Raw genomic sequence first — 26094 nt, 5'->3', positions numbered from 1 at the left:
ATTATGCTTAAGACTTGTGTTTTCTGTCATTTTATTCAAAAATGAACATAAAAACTATGAACATAAAAAGAGATCAGTTATTTTGAACTGACCATATTAAGAAGGTTATTATTAACAGGTAGTCTCTTTGAGATTGAGCTCTATATTTCAGGTGAGACCAGTGTACACAAAGGCTATACAAAAACTGAGACAGCTGCATAATAAAAGGACACATTATACATGATCACACAAAATATTATCTGTGGAAATGTTCCAGTGAAATCAGAAAATGCAGCTTCATAATTTTTTGTAGTTCAGTCCATTTATGAGCATCAAAGTATCTATGGTCGTAATGTGACATCCTAAGTAGCGTGCTTAAATTCCATAAAGAAGCTGAGGGAAGCAGGAAATCTTTTCAGCAGAGCCGTGTAAACAAATATCATAAAATGCTGCTCTCTTCAGTTTCCCAGGGAGCATCATACCGCTTCTTTATGTATGATACAATGATGAGTAAGAAAAAAATCTCCTGTGATAAATCGTAATACACAAGCCTTCAAGGTGGATGTGGAAGCATGTATATAAACAATAGTGGCACAAGCTAGGGTTGACTGGCATGTTACACTGTGATATTGGGTTGGGTAAAGATAATATTGGTTATATAGAAAGTGAATAAAAGAGGTCCAAGAATAGATTCCTGTGGAACACTGGTACAAATAGGAAGTGGTCTTAACCTGAAACTGCTGGAGATTACTTTCTGAGTCAGATGGTAATCGCCACTCAAAGTTGCCACATGCCAAGTTAAATGGGCGAGTTGTATGAATATGTAACCCCTGCACAATTTTTTCTTAAGTTTAGGCTATTAGAGGAACTACAGTTTTTTGGCAATTCCTTGCTACCTGGTACTGTGACCAGTACTACCTGACTTTGTTTGGTTTCCCTGGCTTAACTGTTTGTTAATGCAAATATCTAAACCAATCATGTGGGACAAACTCAGTGCATGTGGAATGGTTGTTGAACCCACGGGTTAGTTTACTGGGATTTTCCCACACAACGATGTCTAGGGTTTAGACAATGGTGAAAATCCCTTATTGATGCTATAATTGCAGACTGCTTCAATCCAATTGGAAAGCAACAATAACCATAATCAAGGCACGCAGAATAGCATCTCTGCAGCATCTCTGAATGCACATCATTCCCATCCTACAGGAGTATTGTTGCCGGCCATCCCTTTGCACGTACACACCATGCCACAAATCTCCAACTATCTCAAACTTGTTTCTTGAACATAACCATAAGTTCACTTTACTTAAATGCCATCCACAGATATCAGTCCAACAGAGCACCTTTAGGGAGTGATGGAACCTTGTTTATTCTACCACGAAGAATTAATTCTGTACAGAAAAGGCAGTCCAATGCTATACTAGTTGTTCCTAATAAACTGTCAGGTGAGTCACATTTTTCATGTTTTCCTGTGGCAGTTATTACCTTTTTTGCTTATATAATATAATGTTCAGTGCTAAACTCTGAGCTTGTATTTATGTTTTCATTATTCTTATTTCTAGTAGGATGTTTACTGGTAGTATGATTTTATTTGCAAAAGATTATTTTATATGATCTGTTTTATATTAGATTTTTAAAATAACATGTAAACTAATTTAAAAATTCATAAATCTTCATGCATAAAAATTGAATTTATTCAACAGTGATTTTCCAAAGTCATTTGATGGCACTGCGTAGCCCTAAATAAAAAAACCATCAGATTCAAGTCCGCGTGCAGCCCTTTGTGGTTTACACTGACCTTTTCCTCAAACTTCAGGCACATAAGCTGAATAATGCGAGATCTTTGTACTATTTGATTTTTGGGTTTGGCTCAGACTGAGCTGTAAACGACCTAAGAGAGAGTCTTTTGTTTGTTACATTTTTCAGAGTATACCTAAAGCTCTGTTCTCAATTTCGATCCTTCGAGATAACGTTTACCAAGAGTAGGACATGTCTCAACAAGTCTCAAAATCCATGACAAGAATTTTCAAACCCAAAATATAGCATTTGTATATTTTTAATACTGCATTTCATCTGTAAATGCTGGCACTGAGTAAGTGCGTGACCCTTCTCATTATGGCAAGATGGAAATGTACGCTGCTTGGTTAAAATTTCAATTTTAAAACTCAAAGCTTAGTCTAGTGCAAAGCTCCCACATCAGACATGACAGCCAGACAGCGTGTTTATGTAGCTGCTAAATTAAGCACTGTTGTTTGTAACTTAAGCAAGTGCATGTTTCTAATCCCACACTGACTGGACTGTGTGTCTCATTCTTGGAAGAGGATGTTACATTCTTTCTAATGTTACCCGTTAGCCTTAGGGAAAGAAAAAAGAACACGTCTTTGTCCCAAGCTGCTCCTCCTAATGAATTGGCCTGTCTCTGCTGTAGCTGCCTTTGCTAAAGAGAAGTGCTAGTGAGGGCATTGGGCAAGAGAGCAAACTGACTCCTTCAGGCCATGTCAAAACAACATAGTGTGGTTGTTCAACTCAAAATCCTTCTTACGACCACTTTGGATATGAGAGTTTTTGCTGCCTTCTTGAAAAAGAAACAATTTTCTCAAAAAGAGGCTTCGCAGTAACATTTTATTTATTATGTTTATTATGTATTCTGTTGCAATGTACGCAAAGGAATTCATAACTGTATCTACATCAGCGACCTATACTAAAACATTAAAAGTTTTAATGGGGGCCATTTCTTCAGTAGAAAGCAGATTGTGTTCTGTGTTCGGGGTTTTCTGGAATAACAGTGGTCACGGTTGTGTAAAAATATGTGACTGCTTTGTCTTGTTAAATGCTATATCTTTGTGTGAACTTCAAAGACAAATACAGTGTTTTTTAATAGTTTTGTTTTTCCTTGATTTCTCCTGATTAAAGCACCATTTGAATTTAACCCAGGGTAAAATCTGATTAAAGGGCTGATTGTCAGCGTTAATTCAAGGGGTTTAACAAAAGCATTACATTAAATGTTCATTTATCCTGTGCTAGACAGACCCAACACATTACATTAAATGTTCATTTATTACCATCATACATAGTAAAAGTAACAGGACAATTGAATGAGATGGCTCATTGTCAGATGGAAGCTTGCTGTCTTATGAGAAATTAAACACATAAATATGTGGAGGAATGAAGCTTTCATTGGAATCCTCAATGTCTTCACAGTGCAAATGAATAAACAGCTAAAGCAAAGTGGAAAAGCACTTCCCATTTTCCAGGAAAGTGTATTCTGTCATATTCTTGTGATCTACTTATGTTGCCAAATATGTTGGTATTTTGGTGTCCCGGTATCATAAATCATGTCAACATGAGTGAACTATGGCAAGTGAGGAATGTAATAAAGCCTCTATTCAAGAAGTTTCTTCCAGATTTTGGTCCTTATTGATATTAAAAAGCACTGAAAGAAACCCAATTTTGTCCTCTGTGGCAATGAATGTCCCGGGTCACGTATTTGTCTGGCCTGTTGCTACAAGCGATTCGATCCTTATACAACCATTGCAAGAGGTGGATCTGCATAGCCGGCAATAAGTTGGACTTGTTCCCAGTGGGAGTTGGAGTCTGCCATGGCTGCCCCCTTTGTCACCGAGTCTGTTCATAATTCTTTGGACAAAATTTCTAGGCGTAACCAAGTGGTGGAAGGCTTCACCTTGGGCGGTCTCAGAATTTCATCTCTGCTTTTCGCTGATTATATGGTTCTGTTGGCTTCATCGAGTGGTGGCGTCCAGCTCGCACTGGAGCCTCTGATCACAAGCTTTGGGTAGTGCCTGAAAGTACGAGAACGCAGATTCAAGCGGCGAAAATGAGCTTTGTCCGAATGGCCTCTCCCTCAGAGATAGAGTGGGGAGTTCAGCTTCATTTGACAAGGATGCCACAGACTCTGTCTGTCTCGGTCTCTCTCAGATAAGAATTGATGCCCACTCAGTGACTTATAATTCTGCTTATTATCTAATAATAATAAGCGAAATTATTATTATTAGAAAAGTTATTTAATACACACAATACTATGCACTGCAGAAATGTGAAAAATCCATCTTAATAATTCTACTAGGGTCTGTTCAGATGTTGTAAAAGTTATTTTATGACTAATAAAAATGTCATTTTTAGATATTCTTCATTGATATGAATGGCCACATTGACATTTAAATCAAAATAAGCATTGTTTTGCTTAGCAGCATGTCATTTTGGTAACTTTGAAATTTAAGCTAAGAACAGTTATTCACCAACAAAAAATGGGAAATGTAAGTTGAGGTGAAAGTTACCTTTTTAACAGATATGTTCTGTCTGCTTCTTTATGTCTCACGGTGTTATGAGTAGTTCAAATAGGTTTTGGCAGGTGGAGGAACCCTAAGATTGAGTCCAGCACTGCAGAGTGAAGTGAAGAATCAACTACAAACAAGTCACATCATGTGTTCTGTATGTCACAATAGATTTTTCTTTGTGAACGTCCAGAGATTAGATGATCTGTGCTGGTAGTCTGATGTTCCTTGCGCTTGTAGTTCTCCCCTTGTGGAGCAGTAATTACACTCTGAAGTACTGTGGCCACAACTTGATTTAATTCTGCACTGTGAGAGAAGGAAAAGGGAAACGGAGGAAAAGGGAACATGGTGTAAATATCAGGCTAGAGGACATGAAAAAAAATAATAACAAATTTGACGGTACCATGCATTAATATATCAGATTTAATTGTTTGTTAACTGAACACGCTAAAATCCTGCAGTGCATCATTTATGGGCACTGACATTTTCTCTACTGAATTATCAGAAAAAGTCAAGGTACTAATACCTGTACTAAAGATATTCACAGCTTATGTCTTACATTTGTCAGGAAAATATGTTTTGGGAAATTTGTCACCTTAAACACAAACTTTCATATTTGTGTTTGTATTTATGTGAATTCCTTCCATAAATACAAAAACTTTATATTTACAAAAATGATATTATGTTGAAGATCGATTATTCTACTACTGAAAATTACACAGAAGAAAATGTTAGTATTTTTTGCTAGTATAGTATTTTTAAATTCATTATAAGGCGTTATTAATTTTTGTCTTTTAAATTAACACAATAAAAAAAAATTTGTCAAAATGATCCAAAATATAAGCATGACTAGTGCTGTTTTTGTGGGTTTACTTGGAAAAGAAAAGAAAAAAAGAATTTACAGATGACTTTTTGTTGTTTATGGACCTCATTTTAACTTTTGTGGTCCTCCGTTTTTGTTTATATGTTTTATATAGTTTTGTTGACCCCCATTACTAGTCGTGTAGTGCTTTGATAGGACTGAAATGTGTATGTCCTGGATATGTCTAATACTACTTTCAGTCAGGCTTAGCTTGACTAGGGACCAGAGAAATCAAATCTTTTCGTGTGCGTGTGTTTATTGTAAACTATGGGGCTCTGTAGTTTTACATATAAATCCGTGAAAGGCTGGACTCTGCAGTTACTGAGTCTACAGAGCTTTGGTGCCTTTACGTGGTCTGCCACTTTGTCACTGACTTGTTGTAGTTCCTAAATGCTGCCACTTTGCAATAATATCACTGAGAGCTGATATCACAAAACGATTTGCTGCTACCATGATCAAATTCAGTGTGCACATGGCTGAATCAGAGAAAATTTTACTGCACTAATATTGTTCTCTCAAACTCAAGATATGAACTCTAAAATAATTTATTTAATGCTTGACTTTTCAATCTGTCTACTGTACTTCTGCTACTGACTCGCATTGCCTAAGATAGGAAAGATCTTAAGTAGTCAGGACCGCTACTGTAGCCATATTCTTAAATGTTAGCTCACACAATTAGCATCTTCCTTTTGACTGAATGCTTTGAGTGTGGCTGGTTGCCAAGGAAGTTGGAAACAGTGGAGTGGGGCTGGTGGAGTGATATGAATGGATGTATTTCTTTTCAGGGGTCAAAGAGTGACGACTATCTCGAAATGTTATTGGTCCTAAAGGCATTAGTTTAAAGCACGAACCCATGTGCTTTCCTTGAGAAGGTAATAAACCTCTGTCTCACAAAGAGTCTGTGAATAAAGTGAGAGCTCGTCTTGCTGTAGGGATAGATGAAATACATCCCTTGTTAATAGTTCCCTCTGGACCCAAAGGTTTTGCTGAAGGAAAAGGCCAAGCTGTGAAGAAGAGACAAAGAAACGTTCTACTATGAGTTTGCAAAGAATGCTTTCTCTGTTTCATTGTATAAACCTCTGTCGAGCCAGGGGGCTCCTCCTCTGTTTGTGCTCACCTCTCAAGCTTTTACTGAGTTTCCACTAATTCAGGCAAAGGCGTGACGCTCCGTGTTCTATCAGCGGTACACGAGATGCAGTAGCTCATATAGGCATTAAAGAGCTCCCTCGTCAAAAAAGCGTCATCGAGAGGATCTCTGAATAAATGTGAGATTATAGAGATAGTGTACTATTTTTCATCATGAAAAAAGAAGCACACAAAGAGCTTTCAGTGCAGAGTACCTCTCGCTTTGCAGTTGTTTTCTGCTTGTAAAAGCAGACATAAAATATTATTGACAATCACAAAATGCAATGTGAAATAGTGTAAATAATTGATGCTGCAGTTTTTTTTTTTAGCAAAAACATTGAATCTGCTTTCAAATGAGTAATTTAATTACTGGTAGCACTGTGGAACTTTATTTAATGGTTAATCTGCAGAGCCCAAAATGGAAAATAATTTGGCGTGACATCAATGTTACCCCTCTGTGAAGTATGGCCTGAAAATTTGACACCATGTCGGTGGTACAAGAACATGCACAGCTAGTCTAATGTTGCTTGTCATCATGAGTGAAATGTCCTCAACCCTAACTATTACAAACAGAAAAGACAGGTGTCTGTGAACGTGGGCTTTATTTGCCCTTCTTAAAAAATAAAATGTAACGTAATAAATGTGGTGATGAAGTTTCTCATTAAAACTGCAAAAACTGTAAATAGTAGCAGTACAGTGAAAATGGTTAGTCTGTTTTCGTGAACATTGGCAACATTGACATTAAAAATGTTCAATAATAATTTGGGTTGAGGATAAGGAAAAAGAACAAACGCCACACTGTGAATACGAGCCAGAGATTAATAATAATAACTAATGATTAAATGCAGATGGTGTATACATGTTGCATCATGGGAAGCAGCCTAGACCTATTGCAGCCTAGACCTATTGCAGCGTAACTAAGGGAGGTTTCAGGGTCATTTGATTTATCAAAAAGGAATGTTTTAAGCCTGATCTTAAAAGCAGATTCATTCTAGGAACCAAAAGTAAACAAGCAGTCTGAAAGCAAAGTGCTCTGTTGGTGTGATATGCTACTATGGGGTCTTTACGATAAAATGCGGCTTGAGACCTTGGGCTGAGATTTCCAAATCTTGGTTTAAGGAGCTGATGTAAAGAAACCTATATGGGAGAATTGTGTTCTCTCATTCTATTTCCTGTCAGCATTTTGAATCGACCCTGAATGATTTTCAGGGAGGTTTTAGGAGAGTTAATAATATATTGTATCAGGCTAGTAGGCTAGTAGTACAATAACCTCAGTTTTATCTGAATTTAGAAGCAGGAAATAGGAGACCATCAAGATCTTTATTTCTTTAAGACATTCCTAATGGGCGTGTGTCACCTGGCTTCATAGATATGAAAGCTAGGTATCATCTGCATAGCAATGAAAATCTATGCTTTGCCTTCGAATGATACTGCCTAGTGGAAGCATCTATAACTTAAATGACCCATGGGCCACTGCTGGCACGGTCATCTCATGTGACGGCCACTTTAGCGTTCAAGTAGTACAAAACAACAACCAAACAAAAAAGAAAGCACCCACAAATATTTCCGAAAATGTAGTGTTTTGTTTGTTTGGGTGTTTTTTTGTCACGGTTTTGGGTCATTTTTCCAGCATTTTCAGTTTCTTGTATTTTGGTATTTATCTGAATTATGGTTTATGTTCTGATTCTTTAGTTATCTCATTTTGAATATTATAATCCTTTGTTTCAGTTTATTCTAGTTAGTTTTGTTCTCAGGTTTTGTGTCTTGTGCCCTCGTGTTTAGTGTAGGTTTAGTTCAGGGTTAAGTCTGTGTCCTTGTTTCTTGTTTCCTGTTTTATTGTGAAGGTCCTTGTCTGATGTGAGTATATTCAGTTTTTCTTGCCCTATCTCGTCTTGTCAATTACTTCCAGCTGTGTTCCCCACCTGTGCGTGTTCTCCCTGCTGTCTACCTTCATGTGCCTTCGCCCACCTTCCTTTGTGTTCAGGTTTTCCGTTTAGTTTAACCCAGTATAGATTATCTTTAGTTCTGTTTTGCCATCCTCTCCTTGTGTTTTATTCTACAATAAACCTCCTTCGCATCTCAGCGAGTGCCTGCTCTTGGGTCCTCATTTATTTCTCCACACGGCTCACTCTGTTAGCCGTGACAGTTTTAAAATTTCAAATATTGTATCACAAGAAAAAACTGCAAACATAATTTGTTCCCATTTTTTCCAGTTGAATCTGTGAAAAATGCCAACAACAACACAGTTTTACATAACTAAAATAATACGTTTGCACCAACAAGGTGATTTGATCCCTGGACTTCGACATTATTGTAGCGCTGTGGGACGCTCTTGACAGAAGAAGGTCAAATTGAAGGTCAAATGGTGCCCGTTATTAAGGTGAAAGGAAAATAGTCATAAAGAGCAATTTTGTTTTTGTTCCTGGCATTAAAAAGCCAATTAACATGTACGTTTGTGCGCGCTGACTCGCTTTTGAAGTCAGCCACACAGGCCACTAGAGGAGCTGCAGTTTGTGTCACTTCCACATTGAATTCATTTTCCAGTTCCAGGGGTTGCAGCTTGGCCGCAAGACATATTTATTTGAAGCATCCAGTTTATGTATTTCATGCTTAAAGGACAAAAGCACAGCCAGCATAAAAATGCAATGTTTTATTTTTTTACACCATTGTTCCCTTGTTGCTCCCAGATATTATTTTACATGTAACACAAGTTAATCATCAATCTTTTGGATAAACACAGCACCTACGGTTTACCTAATATACTCATATAATAAATATTGATATATGTGTGTAACATGTGGCTCTATACCACCTGTTGGACAAGCATTGCAACTATTCTCGACCCTGGGTAATGCCTTTCTGCTGTTTCCCCATCTTTGTTTCTTATCTATGGTTCCTGATAGTTCCATTTCTGGTAAGGCTGGGTAAAATAGCACTGGTTCCCAGCTTTCAGTATTATTATCTCCATGTTCCATCTTTTATGCTTGTTAAGGGCCAATAAGGGGTCACTACTTCTCGGTTCTTTATATAAGACAAGCCAACTTGTTGTTTTTTTGTTCAAAAGATTTATTCATATCAGGACCATCTGTGTAAATTTTTCAGTTGAAAGAAAACAACGCGACTTCCACCAGCGTTACGCTTCATGCATATCTGGCCAAAACATTTTTTCCAAGTCATTCAGCACACCCTCTGGGCTCAATGCAGTGCGACATTGACTGAACTTGGTGACAACCAATTCACAAAAATGAAGCGTGTTCAATAAAAGATTTGAAAAGCAACAAATCCCTGTTCACTTTTGCTCAGTTCCAAGTTAATTCTCCTAAATACAAAGATAATTGACCTAGGCAGCACAAAACTGTAGCCAGATAGGAAAAACAGGAATGAAAAAATATTTTGCTGCTAAACCAAGACATTCACCTTAGATATATACATGATATCAATGTGACTTTAACTTTTACCTGCTGATGATCAAATGTAATTAACCTCTAAAAAATGTTTTAAATGGATGGGGCTAGGGAAAACAGCATACGTTTGAGTTTTCGTATGGCTAGATCGTAGTGAAACAATGGTGTCAATTGTGTTTTGGGTGTTCAGAACAAATAATGTTTTATACTGGATGAGCAGAACTAAAGATTAAATGTTAGTTGGCCTTAAGCAAGCTTCGGTTTGCAGACTACTGGCCAACCAGTAGAAAGACTCCTTTGTGAGCTGCAGGTTGTGACGTCAAATGGGCTGTATAAAGACATAAATTCATAGCTAATCTGGAACAACACAGGAGTGGGAGGATGAGTCTTGGTGTCCTCCTCCATTTCTTAACTTGCATAACTAATGAGCCTTAAATATCAGATAAATTAAGCAGGACCAGTGACTGCTGTCAGATTTGCACAAGCTATCTGTGGACCACAGTGTAAGCTAACAAGACAAAGGGATTGTACTGTATGTGCATTATTTTCAACTTCTGAAATACCTAAAAACCATGCTGGAGATGCTTGAATACAGCCACTATCAGGTGAGATGGGCTGACATATTTGAAAATATATGAAAAGAAAAAAAAAGAGTAGATGCGATTTTTACACTAAAAGAGTCAAAATATCTTTGCTGCGCTTGAAAACAGGACTTAAGGTTGAGGATTAGGGTTGAGTTCTAAATACTTCATTATGTGTACCCAGTTCACAAGTCTTTGGTTAAATGAAGACAGGGAAGCTGTTTTACACACAGTCGTATTTAAATTGCTGCACGAGTTGGACAGGTGCTGAAATGTTATATAGTGCTCTTTTAGGAAAAAAAGAGCTTGATGAAAAAAAATGTAAAAGAAATGTTGTTTGGACATTTCAACATCTTATCACCGTAATGTTGCAAAGCAAGCACGTTAGATTATTTGGTTTTTAAAAGGCTGTTTTCAGGGGAACTTTTAATGTAACAGAGTAGTATAGTGTGATTAATTTGGATTTGTAAGTTGCACTTTGAAGCTGGAAACATTTGAACATTTAAGTTCTTGCATTTTTAATTTGTGCTTTTACCACACCGGGACAGATGAATTATTATAATGAAAACATTCATTTTTAAATCTATTTTTTTCTCTACGTGCCAGTGTATTTTTCTCCTTACCCTTAACTGTATCACACGAGCTTAGTCAAAAAATAAATCCAAAACTAATGTGGTGTAATGTTTACGACTTTGCCACTTAGGTCCAGACCCACCTGGAAAGTCCCACCAAATACCACATCCAGCAGGCTCAGCGGCAGCAGGTGAGGCAGTATCTGTCAACCACCCTGGGTGGTAAAGCTGGCAGCCAGCCCCCCGAACACAGTATGCCACCCGGTCCTGGCAGCAGTGCACCCAATAGTCCCATGGCTTTGCTCACCCTCAGCACCAACTGTGAGAAAGAGGTACACCTGCTCACTTCGAGGACATTCAGTATCCTTACATGCAGATGTCTCGACAGAGAGTGAGGAGTTCATGAATTGTGCCTTTGTGTTATACAGATGGATGATGTCATTGATGATATTATTAGCTTGGAGTCAAGCTACAACGACGATGTTCTTGGATTGATGGATCCAGGACTCCAAATGAACAACCAGGTAATTTATTTTAAGATAAAATAAATACTACAATAAATACCAAAGTGTGTAATGTTGACACCTTCTTTGAGTTTAAATAAAATATATGACAGTTGCTCTTTTCAAGAGGACACTATAATGACAGGTTTTTAACACCAACAGCTACCTGTGTCAGGAAATTTATTGGATGTATACACCAACCAAAGTCTCCAACTACCAGGCCTCGCCATCAACAGTTGTCCACCCAACATTAAAAGGGAATTCACTGGTAAACTAACACTCAATTTATGAGCGTTTGGATTAGAAAAAGTATAAGGCTTTACTACATGTTGTTTACTACTGGTATATTTGTGGACACTCAGTTTAGTACACTTTTCTGTGACCTTTCTGTGTCTAAAAATTTACTGCTGATAAAATACATGCATAACCTTGTTTTGTATGATGTAATCCCAGTCCACTCAGACGCTTTTACATCTAAATACATAGGTTACTTTAGGCTGATGTCAATATTGTGTGCAATTTAGAAGTGCACAAAATACTGTTAAGTCAATCATGTGCCAAATAATTACTCCAGCTCCTGGCATGAAGCAAGTACTGGACAAGCCTGGATCCTGTGGCCAATATGAAAGCTATCAAAGGCCAGAGAGCTTTCCAGTAGGTAAGCAAAGCAAAATGAAGAGAAAAAAAAGACATAATGTTTTGTAAACTGTAAAACTTCACTTTCAGAAACTGTATGTTGAGTGTTTTGTGTATTTTTAAATTGCACACATTATACTACTGTATATTGCAAAATCTGAGATGCAAACTTTAAGCTTTTTTCCAGTTCTAGCCTTCAGATTGTTATTTTTTGTATTGTTTGTGATTAACAGGTTTCAAATATGCTAAACAAACCTCAAAGCATGTGAAATACAAACCTATAAAATGAAATCATTTACTCTGGATTAAATCACATTGTAATCAAATGCTTTTGTCTAAAGTATTGCTATTCAGCCTTCTTTTGCTTCACAGAGGCTGAAGTTCGTGCTCTGGCAAAAGAGAGACAGAAGAAGGACAACCACAACTTAAGTAAGGCAATCAAAATATTACTGAATTTCAATTTTTTATGTTTAATTTTAGTAGCTTCATTGTGTAGTGGTTTACACAATCGCCTAAATATCCTAAAAAGCAAATAGTTTTTTTATTTTTATACTTAATTTTCTACTGCTAGTTTTTTCGTAAATCTATAATATATATATATAATCTATATTATATAATCCGTGTTCACAGTTCATGTCCTTACTTTGCATTCTAGTTGAACGAAGACGGAGATTCAACATCAATGATCGCATTAAAGAGCTGGGAACCTTAATACCCAAGTCAAATGATCCGTAAGTGTTTTTGCATGTATTTAAGCTAATGGATGCATGTGCCCAGCCATCTACTTGTCTGCCTACTGTAGTGATTCATGCATTAACCGTGTTTCAACATCCTAATGTGTCAAAGTCTCTTTAAAATGCAATTGCCGTTTTGCTCAGCAGGATGTAAAGAACCCTGAGGTGTTCTGGTCAGCTGAGTCTGACTGTAGATATTTGTCTCATGTATACCCCAGAGACATGCGCTGGAATAAGGGCACTATTCTGAAAGCCTCGGTGGACTATATTCGGAAATTACAGCGCGAGCAGCAGAGAGCCAAGGAGCTTGAGTGCAGACAGAGGAAGCTGGAGCACGCAAATCGGCATCTCATGTTGCGTATACAGGTGGGTCACTCTAAGGCTTTGCAGACGTTATGTAGGTTTTTTTAAATTATTATGGTCATGTTTTGTTTTTTTTTTTTTTTTTTACGTAAAACCACAAAATTAGTACAGCAAAAATCTACTTGATCCCAGATGTACAGTATTTAACACAAAATTAACAAATGCTTGTTCTTTTAATGCATCAATTACAGGTAATATGTAGAAAGCTACTTGTGTTTGACATTCTTATATATAAGGGAATTATCCTGTCCAGCCAGCAGCCAGTATAGCTTGGCAGCTATAGCATGAAGGGTGGCAAAAGAACCTGTGTGCAAAACCAGAGAATGTTTTATCTGGAAAAAAATTGTTCTATTCAACAGATGTTTCAGCCAATTTTGAGTAATTTGGGGTCATACACTGCCTGACCAAAAAAAAAAGTTGCCACCAAAATAAAAGGGTCACACACTCTAACATTTTGTTGGACTGCCTTTACGGCATGCATTCGCTCTGGCATTGTTTCGATAAGTTTCTGCAATGTCTTTTTTTTTCCTCTTGCCTCTTTTGCCATCAGAATTAGTGTCTAAAGGCAAAGAAAGATGCCCAACGGATTTACTTTACCAAATGGACCATCCCAGCCTTGCCGTATTGGTCTATTTGGTTCACCTTTTATTGTTTATTTTATTTTATTTTCACTTTGCTAAATACGGGACAGACTTAACTGGGGAAAAGAAAGCGGAGAAAGAAAGAGGGAAAGAAAAACAGCAGAGAAGAGGAAAGGTAATAAAGGGCAAACAACAAAAACCAACAAAATAAGCAGACAAAAAATACATGTATCAATCACCTGGATCACCTGTTGAGAAAGAAAAAAGAGAGAACAATCAGAAGGAAAAAAAGCGCAATATAATAAACAACATCACGATGATCTATGGGAATGTAACAGAAAATACTAAATATTAAACATCATTGTGCAGCACGGAGGAGATAGGCCTCCATACCTTGGAGGGCCTTAGATGTCCCTAGAGGGGTGGCGTCTGATACCCAACCTGACATATAGACACAGACATACAGGCACACACAGATACAAACATCCATTCCCACCCTCATGCTCTCATATGCAATTACTCAACACTCACCCAACGTGGAGACAGACATAAAGAGACGCTGTACACACAATCACACTCCCCAAGTGTACTCTAAGCCCCAGGTCTAGGTACCCAGACCCAGGTAGTGTTACCCTCTTCCCTGGGGTGGAGAGAAGCAGACTGCCCCGACTCGGCAGCAGCAGGCCCCACATTCCAGACCCTAATCGGACGGCCAACTCCTCCTCCTAGCCCCCCTGCTCCAACAGGCAGCAGAGAACGGGGGTGTTTCTGCAATGTCACAAGATTTATTTCCATCCAGATTCTCAATGGGGTCTGGACTCTGTGGTGGCCAGTCTATGGCGACGTCCACATGTACATGGGTATTTTTGAAAACGCAGATTTTTCTATGCATTTGCACCTTTCATCCACACGTAAACAGTGTTTTCGATCACTGAAAACTGAGATTTTTTTAAAATTCCTGCCAGGGTGGAGACTTTTGAAAACTCAGTTTTTGCATTTACGTGTGGACGAGGAAAACGGAGATGCAACGTCAAAGGTGTGCCCCTTTTTTGACGTGATGCTGTGCGCCACGTTATTGTTTATATGTGATTATTTCTACAATGGCGGATATAGACAAAATACTGTTGCTGTTAATCTGACTACTTGAAGTTTTTACACACGTACATATACACAGGCAGTTACTGTCTCTCCATCACTTCATCTGCCTCTCTTCTTACCCTGAGCACTGAGCCCAGTTGGGGTTAAATAACTTGTTGCCAGCTGAACGATAATCGCCCATGCAGTAATTGTCCAATAGGAGGCTCATACCTATTTGCTTAGTTAAGTCCAGGTGGCGACTTTTTGGCCAGGCAGTGTATTTGCATCCTCCCACTTTTCACCAATTGTTTTGCACTTTACAAACAAGATGCAGCACAACCATTAGTGAGTTTCAAAAGATGCCTTTAGTTGGATTTTCTTCTTTGCTCTATGTTCCAGGTCTTATGCTGGCTTAGCAAATTTGCACAAAACATGATTTTGAAGTTGATTAGCGTAGATGTACTTTTTGTTCCAGTGTTAAAACATTGCAACATTTCCACCGTTTCTATCTCTATCTAGGAGTTGGAAATCCAAGCCCGTGCTCATGGTCTTACAGTGGTGTCATCCCCAACTGTCTGTACGTCAGAGCTAATGGCTCGTGCCATTAAGCAGGAGCCCGTCCTTGGTGACTGCCCATCAGAGCTCTACCAGCATAGTTCTGCCCCTGACATGTCCCCTCCAACCACATTAGACCTCAACAACGGCACCATCACCTTTGACCATATACCAGCAGATGCGGGGGAACCTGGCCCTTACGGCAGCTCTAGTGCGTGTAAAATGAAGGAGCTGGTAAGGGACAACACCCTAGGGCCAATTTCCCCCAGTGATCCCCTGCTGTCCTCGATGTCCCCAGATATTTCCAGCAACATCGACAGCCACCACACTTCCAGCTCAAGTTTGGAGGAGAAAGAGCATGGATGTTAGCCCAACAGCATGAGCTGCACTGACATTTACATTTGTAGCAACTCACCAGTGTGGCGCCTACATTAAAGATATCAATGTGAATGGATTAAAGAACTCGTGGTATGTTTAAATCTTTTCTTATTTTTGTCCACACTGGTGTAGAAGTTTTAAGTGTTACATGGTCAGACAGCTCAAAATTACTTGACATGTAATATACAGTGTCTGTGAAACATGACTGCAGTCTTATTTTTGACTTTCAAATCTGTTTATTTTTGTCATATTTCAAACTTTTCATATCTTTTCTAAATACACAGTGAACCTGGTGGCAATGCCAAAAGACAAAAGTATGCATATGTAAAAATGTATTGCTGATAAATTCCAAAACTTGGCACATGTTGTAATATTTGGAAATACTACATATAATAAATATTTAGAAAGAAAGGTTTTGGTATTAGAAATCCGTGTATTATTTAAAGTAATTTTTACACTATGTGGTTGTTGTATTATGAGGAAAGAGCAATCTTTTAGAAAAAGGGCCACATAGTAAAAAACATTATACTCATTTACTGGATAGAACTTTTGAAATTACATTATATGTGTGTGGTTTCTATGCTGATGAGAGCAGTGGAGAAGCATCTGGTGCTGTACAAGCGCTTAACACTTTGAGATTTGCCTTTTGCTTCTTTAAAATGACAATATAAAGCATGTGTCAAACTCAAGACATGCCGATGAAATCCAGTCAAGGTTAAGCTTAAATGCAAGGGTCAGAGAGACAAAAACCCAATGCAGAGTGTTGTGGGGGGACTGAGAAGAAGATAATAGCATTTAGGGCTAAGTAGAGAATGGTAAAACCGCAGGATATATTAAAGACGTATTAAGTAAGTAATTACAGTAATCAGGTGAGAACATTAACTACAACCTCATTGCAGGAAAACAAAATGAATGTTCACTGTGAACAGAAACTAAACATGAAGACAAAGGCCATGTCCACACTAATAAGTTTTCGTTTGAAAATGTATTAGCATCTTTTTCTCTCTATTTTGGCCTTCCGTCCACACTGAGATGGTGTTTTTGGTCAAGGGAAAACGCAGCATTTTGAAAACGCTGTTTTCGTGTCGCAGTGTGGACAGCAAGCCCGGAGACACAATTTTGTCATGTGATGCAGATAGTGAAGGGCATTATACAGCAGTTGTTTTGTTTGCTCTCAATTTTGACAGCCCTATTACAGATTACTATCTGTACATACTCCAGATAGCTTTTGTTCAAATTCTTTAATTCTCACTCGCTTCTGCAACTTTGTACTTTTGTGTTACTCGCAGCAACAACTCCACCTCATTGTTAGTCCATTTTTAAAAAACTTGGTGCTTTTCCTCAAAATTCTGCCGTGATGTTTCAGAGTAAATAATCGGCAGGCAGAAATGACGCAGGTCAAATTGTCTCGAGTTTCACACATGTGCAGTACTGGAACACAAGCATTTTCGGCCGTATCAATGTGGATGAACAACTCTGAAAACGATAGTGTTGACGCAGAGCGTGGTCTGGCGTATACGCTGTTTTAAAATTTATCCGTGCTAGTGTAGACATAGCCAGAGACAAGGTCAACAGTGGGGGAAAGTGGCAGAAAGACAAGATGGAGAGGCAACCCATTCTCACATCCGAGGCGTAATGTTTTATGCTAGGTGACAAATCGTCAACATGTTACGCTTCCGGGCACCCAAAACGTTCCTGAATGATGAGATCGGATACATGAGGAAGCATGAGAACCGTTTGAAATCAATCCACACATGTTCGTTCATTTTCCTCAGATCACTTTGGAAAATGCTATTTAACATCATTGAAGTGCTGGTTAAGGATAAGGTTAGGGTTAGGGCTGGAATACATGGCTGGAACGTGTTTTACCGCGAGACCATCATTCTACTGTATTTCACCCATAACCCGGCGCGTACCATAAGAACGCTGAAGGTCACCTTCCGCGTTCCTTAGGACAAATCATCAGGATGTTATGCCTCGGGAGTGAGAACAGGCTGAAAGAGGAGATGACAGGCGCTCAAAACGTACAGGGAGTGCAGAATTATTAGGCAAATGAGTATTTTGTCCACATCATCCTCTTCATGTATGTTGTCTTACTCCAAGCTGTATAGGCTCGAAAGCCTACTACCAATTAAGCATATTAGGTGATGTGCATCTCTGTAATGAGAAGGGGTGTGGTCTAATGACATCAACACCCTATATCAGGTGTGCATAATTATTAGGCAACGTCCTTTCCTTTGGTAAAATGGGTCAAAAGGAGGACTTGACAGGCCCAGAAAAGTCAAAAATAGTGAGATATCTTGCAGAGGGATGCAGCAGTCTCAAAATTGCAAAGCTTCTGAAGCGTGATCATCGAACAATCAAGCGTTTCATTCAAAATAGTCAACAGGGTCGCAAGAAGTGTGTGGAAAAACCAAGGCGCAAAATAACTGCCCATGAACTGAGAAAAGTCAAGTGTGCAGCTGCCAAGATGCCACTTGCCACCAGTTTGGCCATATTTCAGAGCTGCAACATTACTGGAGTGCCCAAAAGCACAAGGTGTGCAATACTCAGAGACATGGCCAAGGTAAGAAAGGCTGAAAGACGACCACCACTGAACAAGACACACAAGCTGAAACGTCAAGACTGGGCCAAGAAATATCTCAAGACTGATTTTTCTAAGGTTTTATGGACTGATGAAATGAGAGTGAGTCTTGATGGGCCAGATGGATGGGCCCATGGCTGGATTGGTAAAGGGCAGAGAGCTCCAGTCCGAGTCAGACGCCAGCAAGGTGGAGGTGGAGTACTGGTTTGGGCTGGTACCATCAAAGATGAGCTTGTGGGGCCTTTTCGGGTTGAGGGTGGAGTCAAGCTCAACTCCCAGTCCTACTGCCAGTTTCTGGAAGACACCTTCTTCAAGTAGTGGTACAGGAAGAAGTCTGCATCCTTCAAGAAAAACATGATTTTCATGCAGGACAATGCTCCATCACACGCGTCCAAGTACTCCACAGCGTGGCTGGCAAGAAAGGGTATAAAAGAAGAAAAACTAATGACATGGCCACCTTGTTCACCTGATCTGAACCCCATTGAGAACCTGTGGTCCATCATCAAATGTGAGATTTACAAGGAGGGAAAACAGTACACCTCTCTGAACAGTGTCTGGGAGGCTGTGGTTGCTGCTGCACGCAATGTTGATGGTGAACAGATCAAAACACTGACAGAATCCATGGATGGCAGGCTTTTGAGTGTCCTTGCAAAGAAAGGTGGCTATATTGGTCGCTGATTTGTTTTGTTTTTTTTGTTTTTGAATGTCAGAAATGTATATTTGTGAATGTGGAGATGTTATATTGGTTTCACTGGTAAAAATAAATAATTGAAATGGGTATATATTTGTTTTTTGTTAAGTTGCCTAATAATTATGCACAGTAATAGTCACCTGGACACACAGATATCCCCCTAAAATAGCTAAAACTAAAAACAAACTAAAAACTACTTCCAAAAACATTCAGCTTTGATATATTAATGAGTTTGTTGGGTTCATTGAGAACATGGTTGTTGTTCAGTAATAAAATTATTCCTCAAAAATACAACTTGCCTAATAATTCTGCACTCCCTGTACTGTATATACTGATGTTGAATTAAGACCATGGACCCACCTATAACATGATAGGGATCCAAAATTTCATAAGTACTAAACAGCAACTAAAACTTTGTTATGCCCTTACTGACTTGTCATTACTAGAATGATTAGACACAAACATGAGAATAACAGGGAAAAAAATTAAAATGGAAATCAAAACTCTATTAAGGTATTACAGAAAACTTAATTTTTATATTTTATGTATACAGAGTTTTAATGGCAGAAGATGAGGCATTAAAATACACACAAACCATACACAAACAAATAACTCTCAATTTACAATTTTTTCATGTACCTGTAAAGTGAAAGAGTCAAGGAAAGACATGAAGGTACAGATATATTACACATAAATAACAATCATACATGTCATGTTTCCTCTCGCCACTGCGGGTGGTTTATCCTTTAAGCTTGGGTTGTCTACCACATGCCTGGAAGCTTGAGGGTCCTGTGCAGTATGTTAGGTGCTCCTAAGACTGGACTGCACTCAAATTTTTTGCCGCCTGGGTGGTGCGGAGCTGTTACGGAAACGCACAATTGAAAGATGCAGACTGACACATCAAAAACCAGTAAGTAGGGTGTACAGTGTACACTATAGTCTATAGCAGTGGTTCTCAAACTTTTCACAATAACTACCACCTCATTGAATACATGGCTCTTGAAGAACTGCCCTTATGACCAGTGTTGGGTAAGTTACTTTAAATTAGTAACTTAGTTACATTACTAGTTACTTCTATCAAAAGTAACTCAGTTGCTTCAAGTTACTCGTTACTTTCAAAGCAACTAGTTACTAGGGAAAGTAACTTTGGTTTTACCCATAATTCTCTTATTAATGTGTTGTTTCCCTAACTGGATACCCAGCAAGGATGCCAGTCTTCTAGCTTGCTTACATGTTAGCACTAACCTGCCACAAGTGCACTCTGCCCCCTAATGGCCTGAACCAAAAATGGTTAAAATGGCAGTGTCGTAGTGTGAGTGCAAGTTAATGATGAAATGATAGAAACTAAATTAGAAATTAACAATGTTTTTTTTTATGTGTCACTTTTTTATCTGTCTGTTTTAATCTATTTCAACCCTCTACAAATGCAAACACATCATTTTGGGGCTGGTGCAGCAGTGTTATAAATCTAATCATTGTACGTAGTATTACTAGGAAGAAGCATTGGATCACAAAAGACAACTTACAGTGTGTTGAAACTTTTGAAAGATATATTCATTTTTGCCACTGAAATGAGTAGAAAGTATACTTTTAGCAGTGCCAACATTAAACTGTGCCTCAGACCATTTAGGAGCTGTAGGTATCAGAATAGTGCAAAAATGGTTCAACATAAACACAGTGAGGTTTGTCCATTCTTTGTAAACTTAACTGCTGAACTGCACCAACTGGAGACCTCATGTTCAGTAATGACGAGTAAACTTAAAGTATTTTAGAATAGAACAGAATAGAATTCAATTTTATTGTCATTGCACATGTCACAAATACAAGGTGACGAAATGCAGTTTGCATCCATTTAGAAAGTGCTTTAGCCATAATAGAGATTATTACAAAATATATATTAGCAATAATATAGATATATCACAAAAATGGGTCTGATATAGGCATGTGGGTACAATATATGGGTCTATTATTGGTATGTTGCAATGTACACGTATGAAGGTATGTTATGAATATGCTATAACTATAAGTATGTACAGGCTGTAGTGAGTGTACAAGCTATGAACAGGATATAAATATGAAAACTATACAGAAATATGAACTATGCAAGTTATAAACAGTTGTAAACAGTTGTGGAATTGTTATTGTCGTATTGTACAGAATGATTGTCTATACAGCATCTACAGTGGTGCAGTTTAGACCAGTGAGATATGTGGATAATTTGTGCTAGTGGTCGTGAGCAGTGGTTCAGTCCATGTTATTATTGTGTGTATGAGGGTACAGTTGTCCATTTGTTTGTTTTTGTCCATTGTGTGTTCAGTTATAGGTGGTTGTGGGTGTGTGTATGTTAAGTCTGTGAGTTTAATGTGGGTCAGATATCAGGAGGCAGAGTTCAGAAATCTGACAGCTGTAGGGAAGAAGCTGTTCCGGTACCTGGTGGTCTAGTCCAGAGGCTCCTGTAGTGCCTCCCAGAGGGCTACAGCCTCAGCCTGACAAAGAGAAATAAAATAAATAATATATAAATAAAATAAAAAGTATTTTCAACTGGGGCACTTGAAGGAGTGGCTGCATTAAGTTTAAGAGAGAGTTTCTTTATCATCGGGAAATGCTTCAGAGAGTCCAACCCTGTTGCTTCTGATTTGAGGTACTCGGCTACCTCAGCTTCAGCAGTGGCATATATGTCCTAATTCTCTTCAAAGGAGAACAACTCGGGTGCTGTGTTGTCTTGGTGGCACTGGAACATGGTTGTAGCTGATCTTGCTCGGGGAAAAATTTCGACACTCTACCAGCAGATGTGCTGGTAGAGCGCCTCACAAAGGCGCGGACGGCCTTTGTGAGGTCCGTCCGCGCCTGGTCATGTAACCAATGAAGCTTGAATTTTGGTAGTGTAACAGCAGTCAGCAAAGCATCTTCACTTCCAAGGACATGTGCAAACCTTGTTTTGACTGCCTGTAATAATGACACAGCAAGTATTTTAATTTGTAAATAGTGTGCATTTTACTATGTTGTATTTATTTATTTTATTTATTTTGTTATTGGGATTAAGAATCTCAAACTGTAACAGCATTCACTTGCATGTGACACAACAGCATAGCACAATCAATCAATCTTTATTTATAAAGCACTTTTCATACAAAAAAAATGTAGCACAAAGTGCTTTACATAGTTAAAAGCAGCCCACCCCACCCTCCAACTCACTCCCCACACTCTCATTAACATAAATGATGTGAATACACATATTCCCCCCCCCCACACACACACACATACACACACACGCGCACACTTAAAGAGTAAAAATTGGGCTGGGCTCGCATGAGCCAAGTGAGGAAACACTATAACAGGGAGCCGTCTGCACCGGGAGCCGGTCACAGACCGCAGCCTCCAGGCTGGGCACACAGCAGGAGGGAGGCCAAGGAGCCCCCCAGCCAGGCTGAGAGGACCCCCAGAAACCCAGCAGCCACGGTCGATCACAGCCCCGGTGCAGAGAGCACCCTCCAAGGAAACACTGGAGATATGACACAATAGGATATATACAGGGTAAAATGATAAAATAAATAAGAACAGGATACAATATAAATATAAATAGAGTAAGAAGATTAAAAAATGAATAAGAATAAAATCAATAAATATTAGGTAAAGTCTAAATTAATAATAGAATAACAGGATAGAATAAATAAGCATAAAATAAATAAACGTTAGGTGAAAGCTAAATTAAAAAGGTGGGTCTTGAGCCTGTTCTTAAAAACATGTACGTTCTCTGCGGCCCTGAGCTCCTCCGGCAGGCTGTTCCACAGACGAGGACCATACCACTGAAAAGCTGCCTCTCCGTGAGTATGTGTCCTGACTTTAGGGACAATCAAAAGGCCAGTACCAGAGGACCTCAGGGTCCGCGAGGGTTCGTATGGTAAAAGCAGATCTGAGAGATAAGAAGGCCCAAGACCATTAAGACATTTAAAAACCAATAAAAGAACTTTAAAATCGATCCTGAAACACACGGGGAGCCAGTGCAGCGATTCTAAAACCGGTGTAATGTGGGCCCGCCCTCTGGTCTTCGTCAGCACACGAGCTGCCGAGTTTTGCAAAAGTTGTAAAGTTGAAATATTCTTCTTAGGAAGACCAGAGAGCAGGGCATTACAGTAATCAATGCGACTGGTAATAAAAGCATGCATCAGCATCTCCGTGTTGGCCCGAGAGAGAATAGGGCGGACTCTGGCTATATTTTTTAGATGATAAAATCCAATTTTGGTTACATGTTTAACATGTGGGATAAAACCAAGCTCAGAGTCAAAATTAACACCCAGGTTTTTCACTTGTAGCGAAGGACATAGTGAAAATGCCTCTAATTTAGACAAGAGTTTCTCTCTCTGAGCCTCAGGACCGACGATTAAAACTTCAGTTTTGTCCTGGTTAAGCTGTAAAAAGTTTTCTGCCATCCAAGATCGTATATCTAAGACACAGTTAAAAAGGGCATCCATTGGTCTGGTGCAGAGGTGTGGACTCGAGTCACATGACTTGGACTCGAGTCAGACTCGAGTCATTAATTTTATGACTTTAGACTTGACTTGAAAAAATGTTCTAAGACTTGTGACTTGACTTGGACTTTTACACCAATGACCTGGGACTTGAACCGGTTTACTTGAAAAGACTTGATATTTCACCCCAAATATAAAATTTAACATGCATATTATATAGAGATTGAAAATGTGACGTCATTCAGGGGTAAAACCGCAAAGGATTCTGGGAACTCGTGGCAAGAGGTACTAGCGCACGCAGGCTTTCAATTGAAATCACTCACACAGCGATAAAAAGAAACACAAAAATGTCAAGAAGCTGTTGTATTATTAACTGCAATAGCCGGTCGCATGACAGCCACGGGAAGCCGACGGGTAAAGAGATCGGTTGTTATCGGATTACGTCGTTGAAGAGAAATTGTTCGAGCCATGTTTCCGAAGTAACAAAGACGCGACGGATGGCCTGGATTGCAGCCATTCAAAGACCAAATATAACGTCCCAGAACACTCCAGCTCACAGGTTAGTCTGCTCCAAGCATTTACACGAAGGTCAGTGTTTTTTAGTAGTTAATACGTCATTTTCATAACACAATTGGTGATATAGGTTACAAGCAAGTCTGGCGCTGAACAGAAATTGTCGCGCTATGCTCCTTTATTTATTGTGCATAAATAGTAAATTGTCCTGACACAATATTGCGTTTCGCCTCTGTTATTATGGTACATTGACAAAAACATATACTTTTATTCACAGGATAAAACAGTTGTTTTGTATCACTAATTGCCCAGTACGATTACAGCATACAGTATTATTGTCACTGCTACATTTCTGTGATGCTACCAGAAATTATTTCCACTACTAATTAATTACCGTTGAGCTCAAAGGTCCTATTAATAAACGGTTAAGGAATGTGTATTTATGACGACGATTTGTGAGACTGGTAAACTTATGATACGTACGATGGTCTTTCGTTCTACACGGTGCATTTCAAGGTCCTGCACCCATCCGTCGGTAAACTGTACCTGGGCTTGTTGCAGTGACCTGAAGTTACTAAACTTCATGAGTGTATGCACTCACTCCAAGAACCGTATAATTATAAATATGCATATAAATATGCTACGATGAGATAGCTGACTTCATCTAACTAGCAAATGTTGTCCAGGCTACGTTGGTGATGCAGTTTTTTTTAATATGTATGATATTTTTGTCATGCGATTTTAAAGCTGGTCCTACAAGCGCATCCAAGAATAACATGCAGCTTATCTCAGAACTGTCGGTGAAAATTATTCTTGGAGCTAGGTTTAATTGAGCTGCATTTTATAGGCAAGGCAAGGCAAGGCAAGTTTATTTGTATAGCACAATTCAACAACAAGGTGATTCAAAGTGCTTTACAGAGACATTAGAAACAAGAACAAATAAAAAGCATGATTTAAAATTGAATAAAACAAGCAAATAAACTAACTAACTAGTTAACAAACAAACAAACAAACAACAGTATATAAAATCAAAACAGATAAAATCAGAACAGTAGATAAAATCAGTAGTTAAATGTAAGTTTTGAAATTTAAGCTTAAAGTGTGGATTTGGTGCTTTATTCAAATGCAGCTGAGAACAGGTGAGTCTTCAACCTGGATTTAAATAAACTGAGTGTTTCAGCTGATCTGAGGCTTTCTGGGAGTTTGTTCCAGATATAAGGAGCATAAAAGCTGAATGCAGCTTCTCCGTGTCTGGTTCTGACTCTGGGAACTGATAAAAGACCGGATCCAGATGACCTGAGGGATCTGGATGGTTCATACTGGGTCAGGAGGTCATTGATGTATTTTGGTCCTAAACCATTCAGAGCTTTATAGGCCAGCATCAGAACTTTAAAGTCTATCCTCTGACGGACAGGCAGCCAGTGTAAGGACCTCAGAGCTGGACTGATGTGGTCCACTTTTTTGGTCTTAGTGAGGACTCGAGCAGCAGAGTTCTGAATGAGCTGTAGTTGTCTGACTGATTTTTTTAGGTAGACCTGTAAAGATGCTGTTACAGTAATCAAGCCTACTAAAGATGAATGCATGGACTAGTTTTTCCAGGTCCTGTTGAGACATCAGATCTTTTATCCTTGATATATTCTTGAGGTGATAGTAAGCTGACTTTGTTATTGTCTTAATGTGTTTTTCTAAGTTTAGGTCTGCATCCATCACTACACCCAAATTTCTCGCCTGGTTTGTGGTTTTTAGATGTATAGATTGAAGTTCTCTGGTGACCTGTAATCGTTTTTCTTTGGCGCCAAAGACTATTACCTCAGTTTTGTTTTTGTTTAGCTGGAGAAAATTGTGGCACAACCAGTCATTGATTTCCTCAATGCATTTACCAAGAGCCTGTACAGGGCCTCGGTCTCCTGGTGACATTGTGATATATATTTGTGTGTCATCTGCATAGCTGTGATAGTTTATTTTGTTGTTGTTTATAATCTGTGCCAGTGGGAGCATGTAAATGTTAAACAGAGGGGGTCCCAAGATGGAACCTTGGGGAACTCCACATGTGATACTTGTCTGCTCGGATGTGAAGTTACCTATTGATACAAAGTATTTCCTGTTTTCTACGTATGTTTTGAACCAGTTTAGTACAGTTCCTGAAAGACCTGTCCAGTTCTCCAGTCGTTTGAGTAATATGTTGTGGTCAACTG

At 38.8% G+C, this 26094-nt stretch overlaps 1 protein-coding gene across 2 annotated transcripts in view; it reads left to right on the top strand.

Moving 5' to 3' along the window:
- mitfa (melanocyte inducing transcription factor a) overlaps positions 1–16238 on the top strand; it is a 32149-nt gene extending 15911 nt beyond the window's left edge. Inside the window, exons 1-9 of one of the 2 annotated variants that reach the window (XM_080892097.1) lie at positions 10132–10267; positions 10947–11147; positions 11244–11339; positions 11481–11586; positions 11893–11976; positions 12327–12383; positions 12610–12685; positions 12907–13054; positions 15229–16238. In XM_080892097.1, coding sequence (XP_080748223.1) covers positions 10235–10267; positions 10947–11147; positions 11244–11339; positions 11481–11586; positions 11893–11976; positions 12327–12383; positions 12610–12685; positions 12907–13054; positions 15229–15633 — 1206 coding nt within the window. In that variant the 5' untranslated portion in view covers positions 10132–10234 and the 3' untranslated portion in view covers positions 15634–16238. Of the gene's footprint in view, positions 1–10131; positions 10268–10946; positions 11148–11243; positions 11340–11480; positions 11587–11892; positions 11977–12326; positions 12384–12609; positions 12686–12906; positions 13055–15228 lie in introns of those variants that run through there. The other variant, XM_080892096.1, reaches the window with a different exon arrangement.
- Positions 16239–26094: the final 9856 nt, after the last annotated feature.

The sequence above is a fragment of the Rhamphochromis sp. 'chilingali' genome, assembly GCF_963969265.1.
Source record: "Rhamphochromis sp. 'chilingali' genome assembly, chromosome: 9".
In the NCBI taxonomy this organism is placed as follows: domain Eukaryota; kingdom Metazoa; phylum Chordata; class Actinopteri; order Cichliformes; family Cichlidae; genus Rhamphochromis; species Rhamphochromis sp. 'chilingali'.
This window is presented reverse-complemented; position numbering and strand designations above follow the sequence as displayed.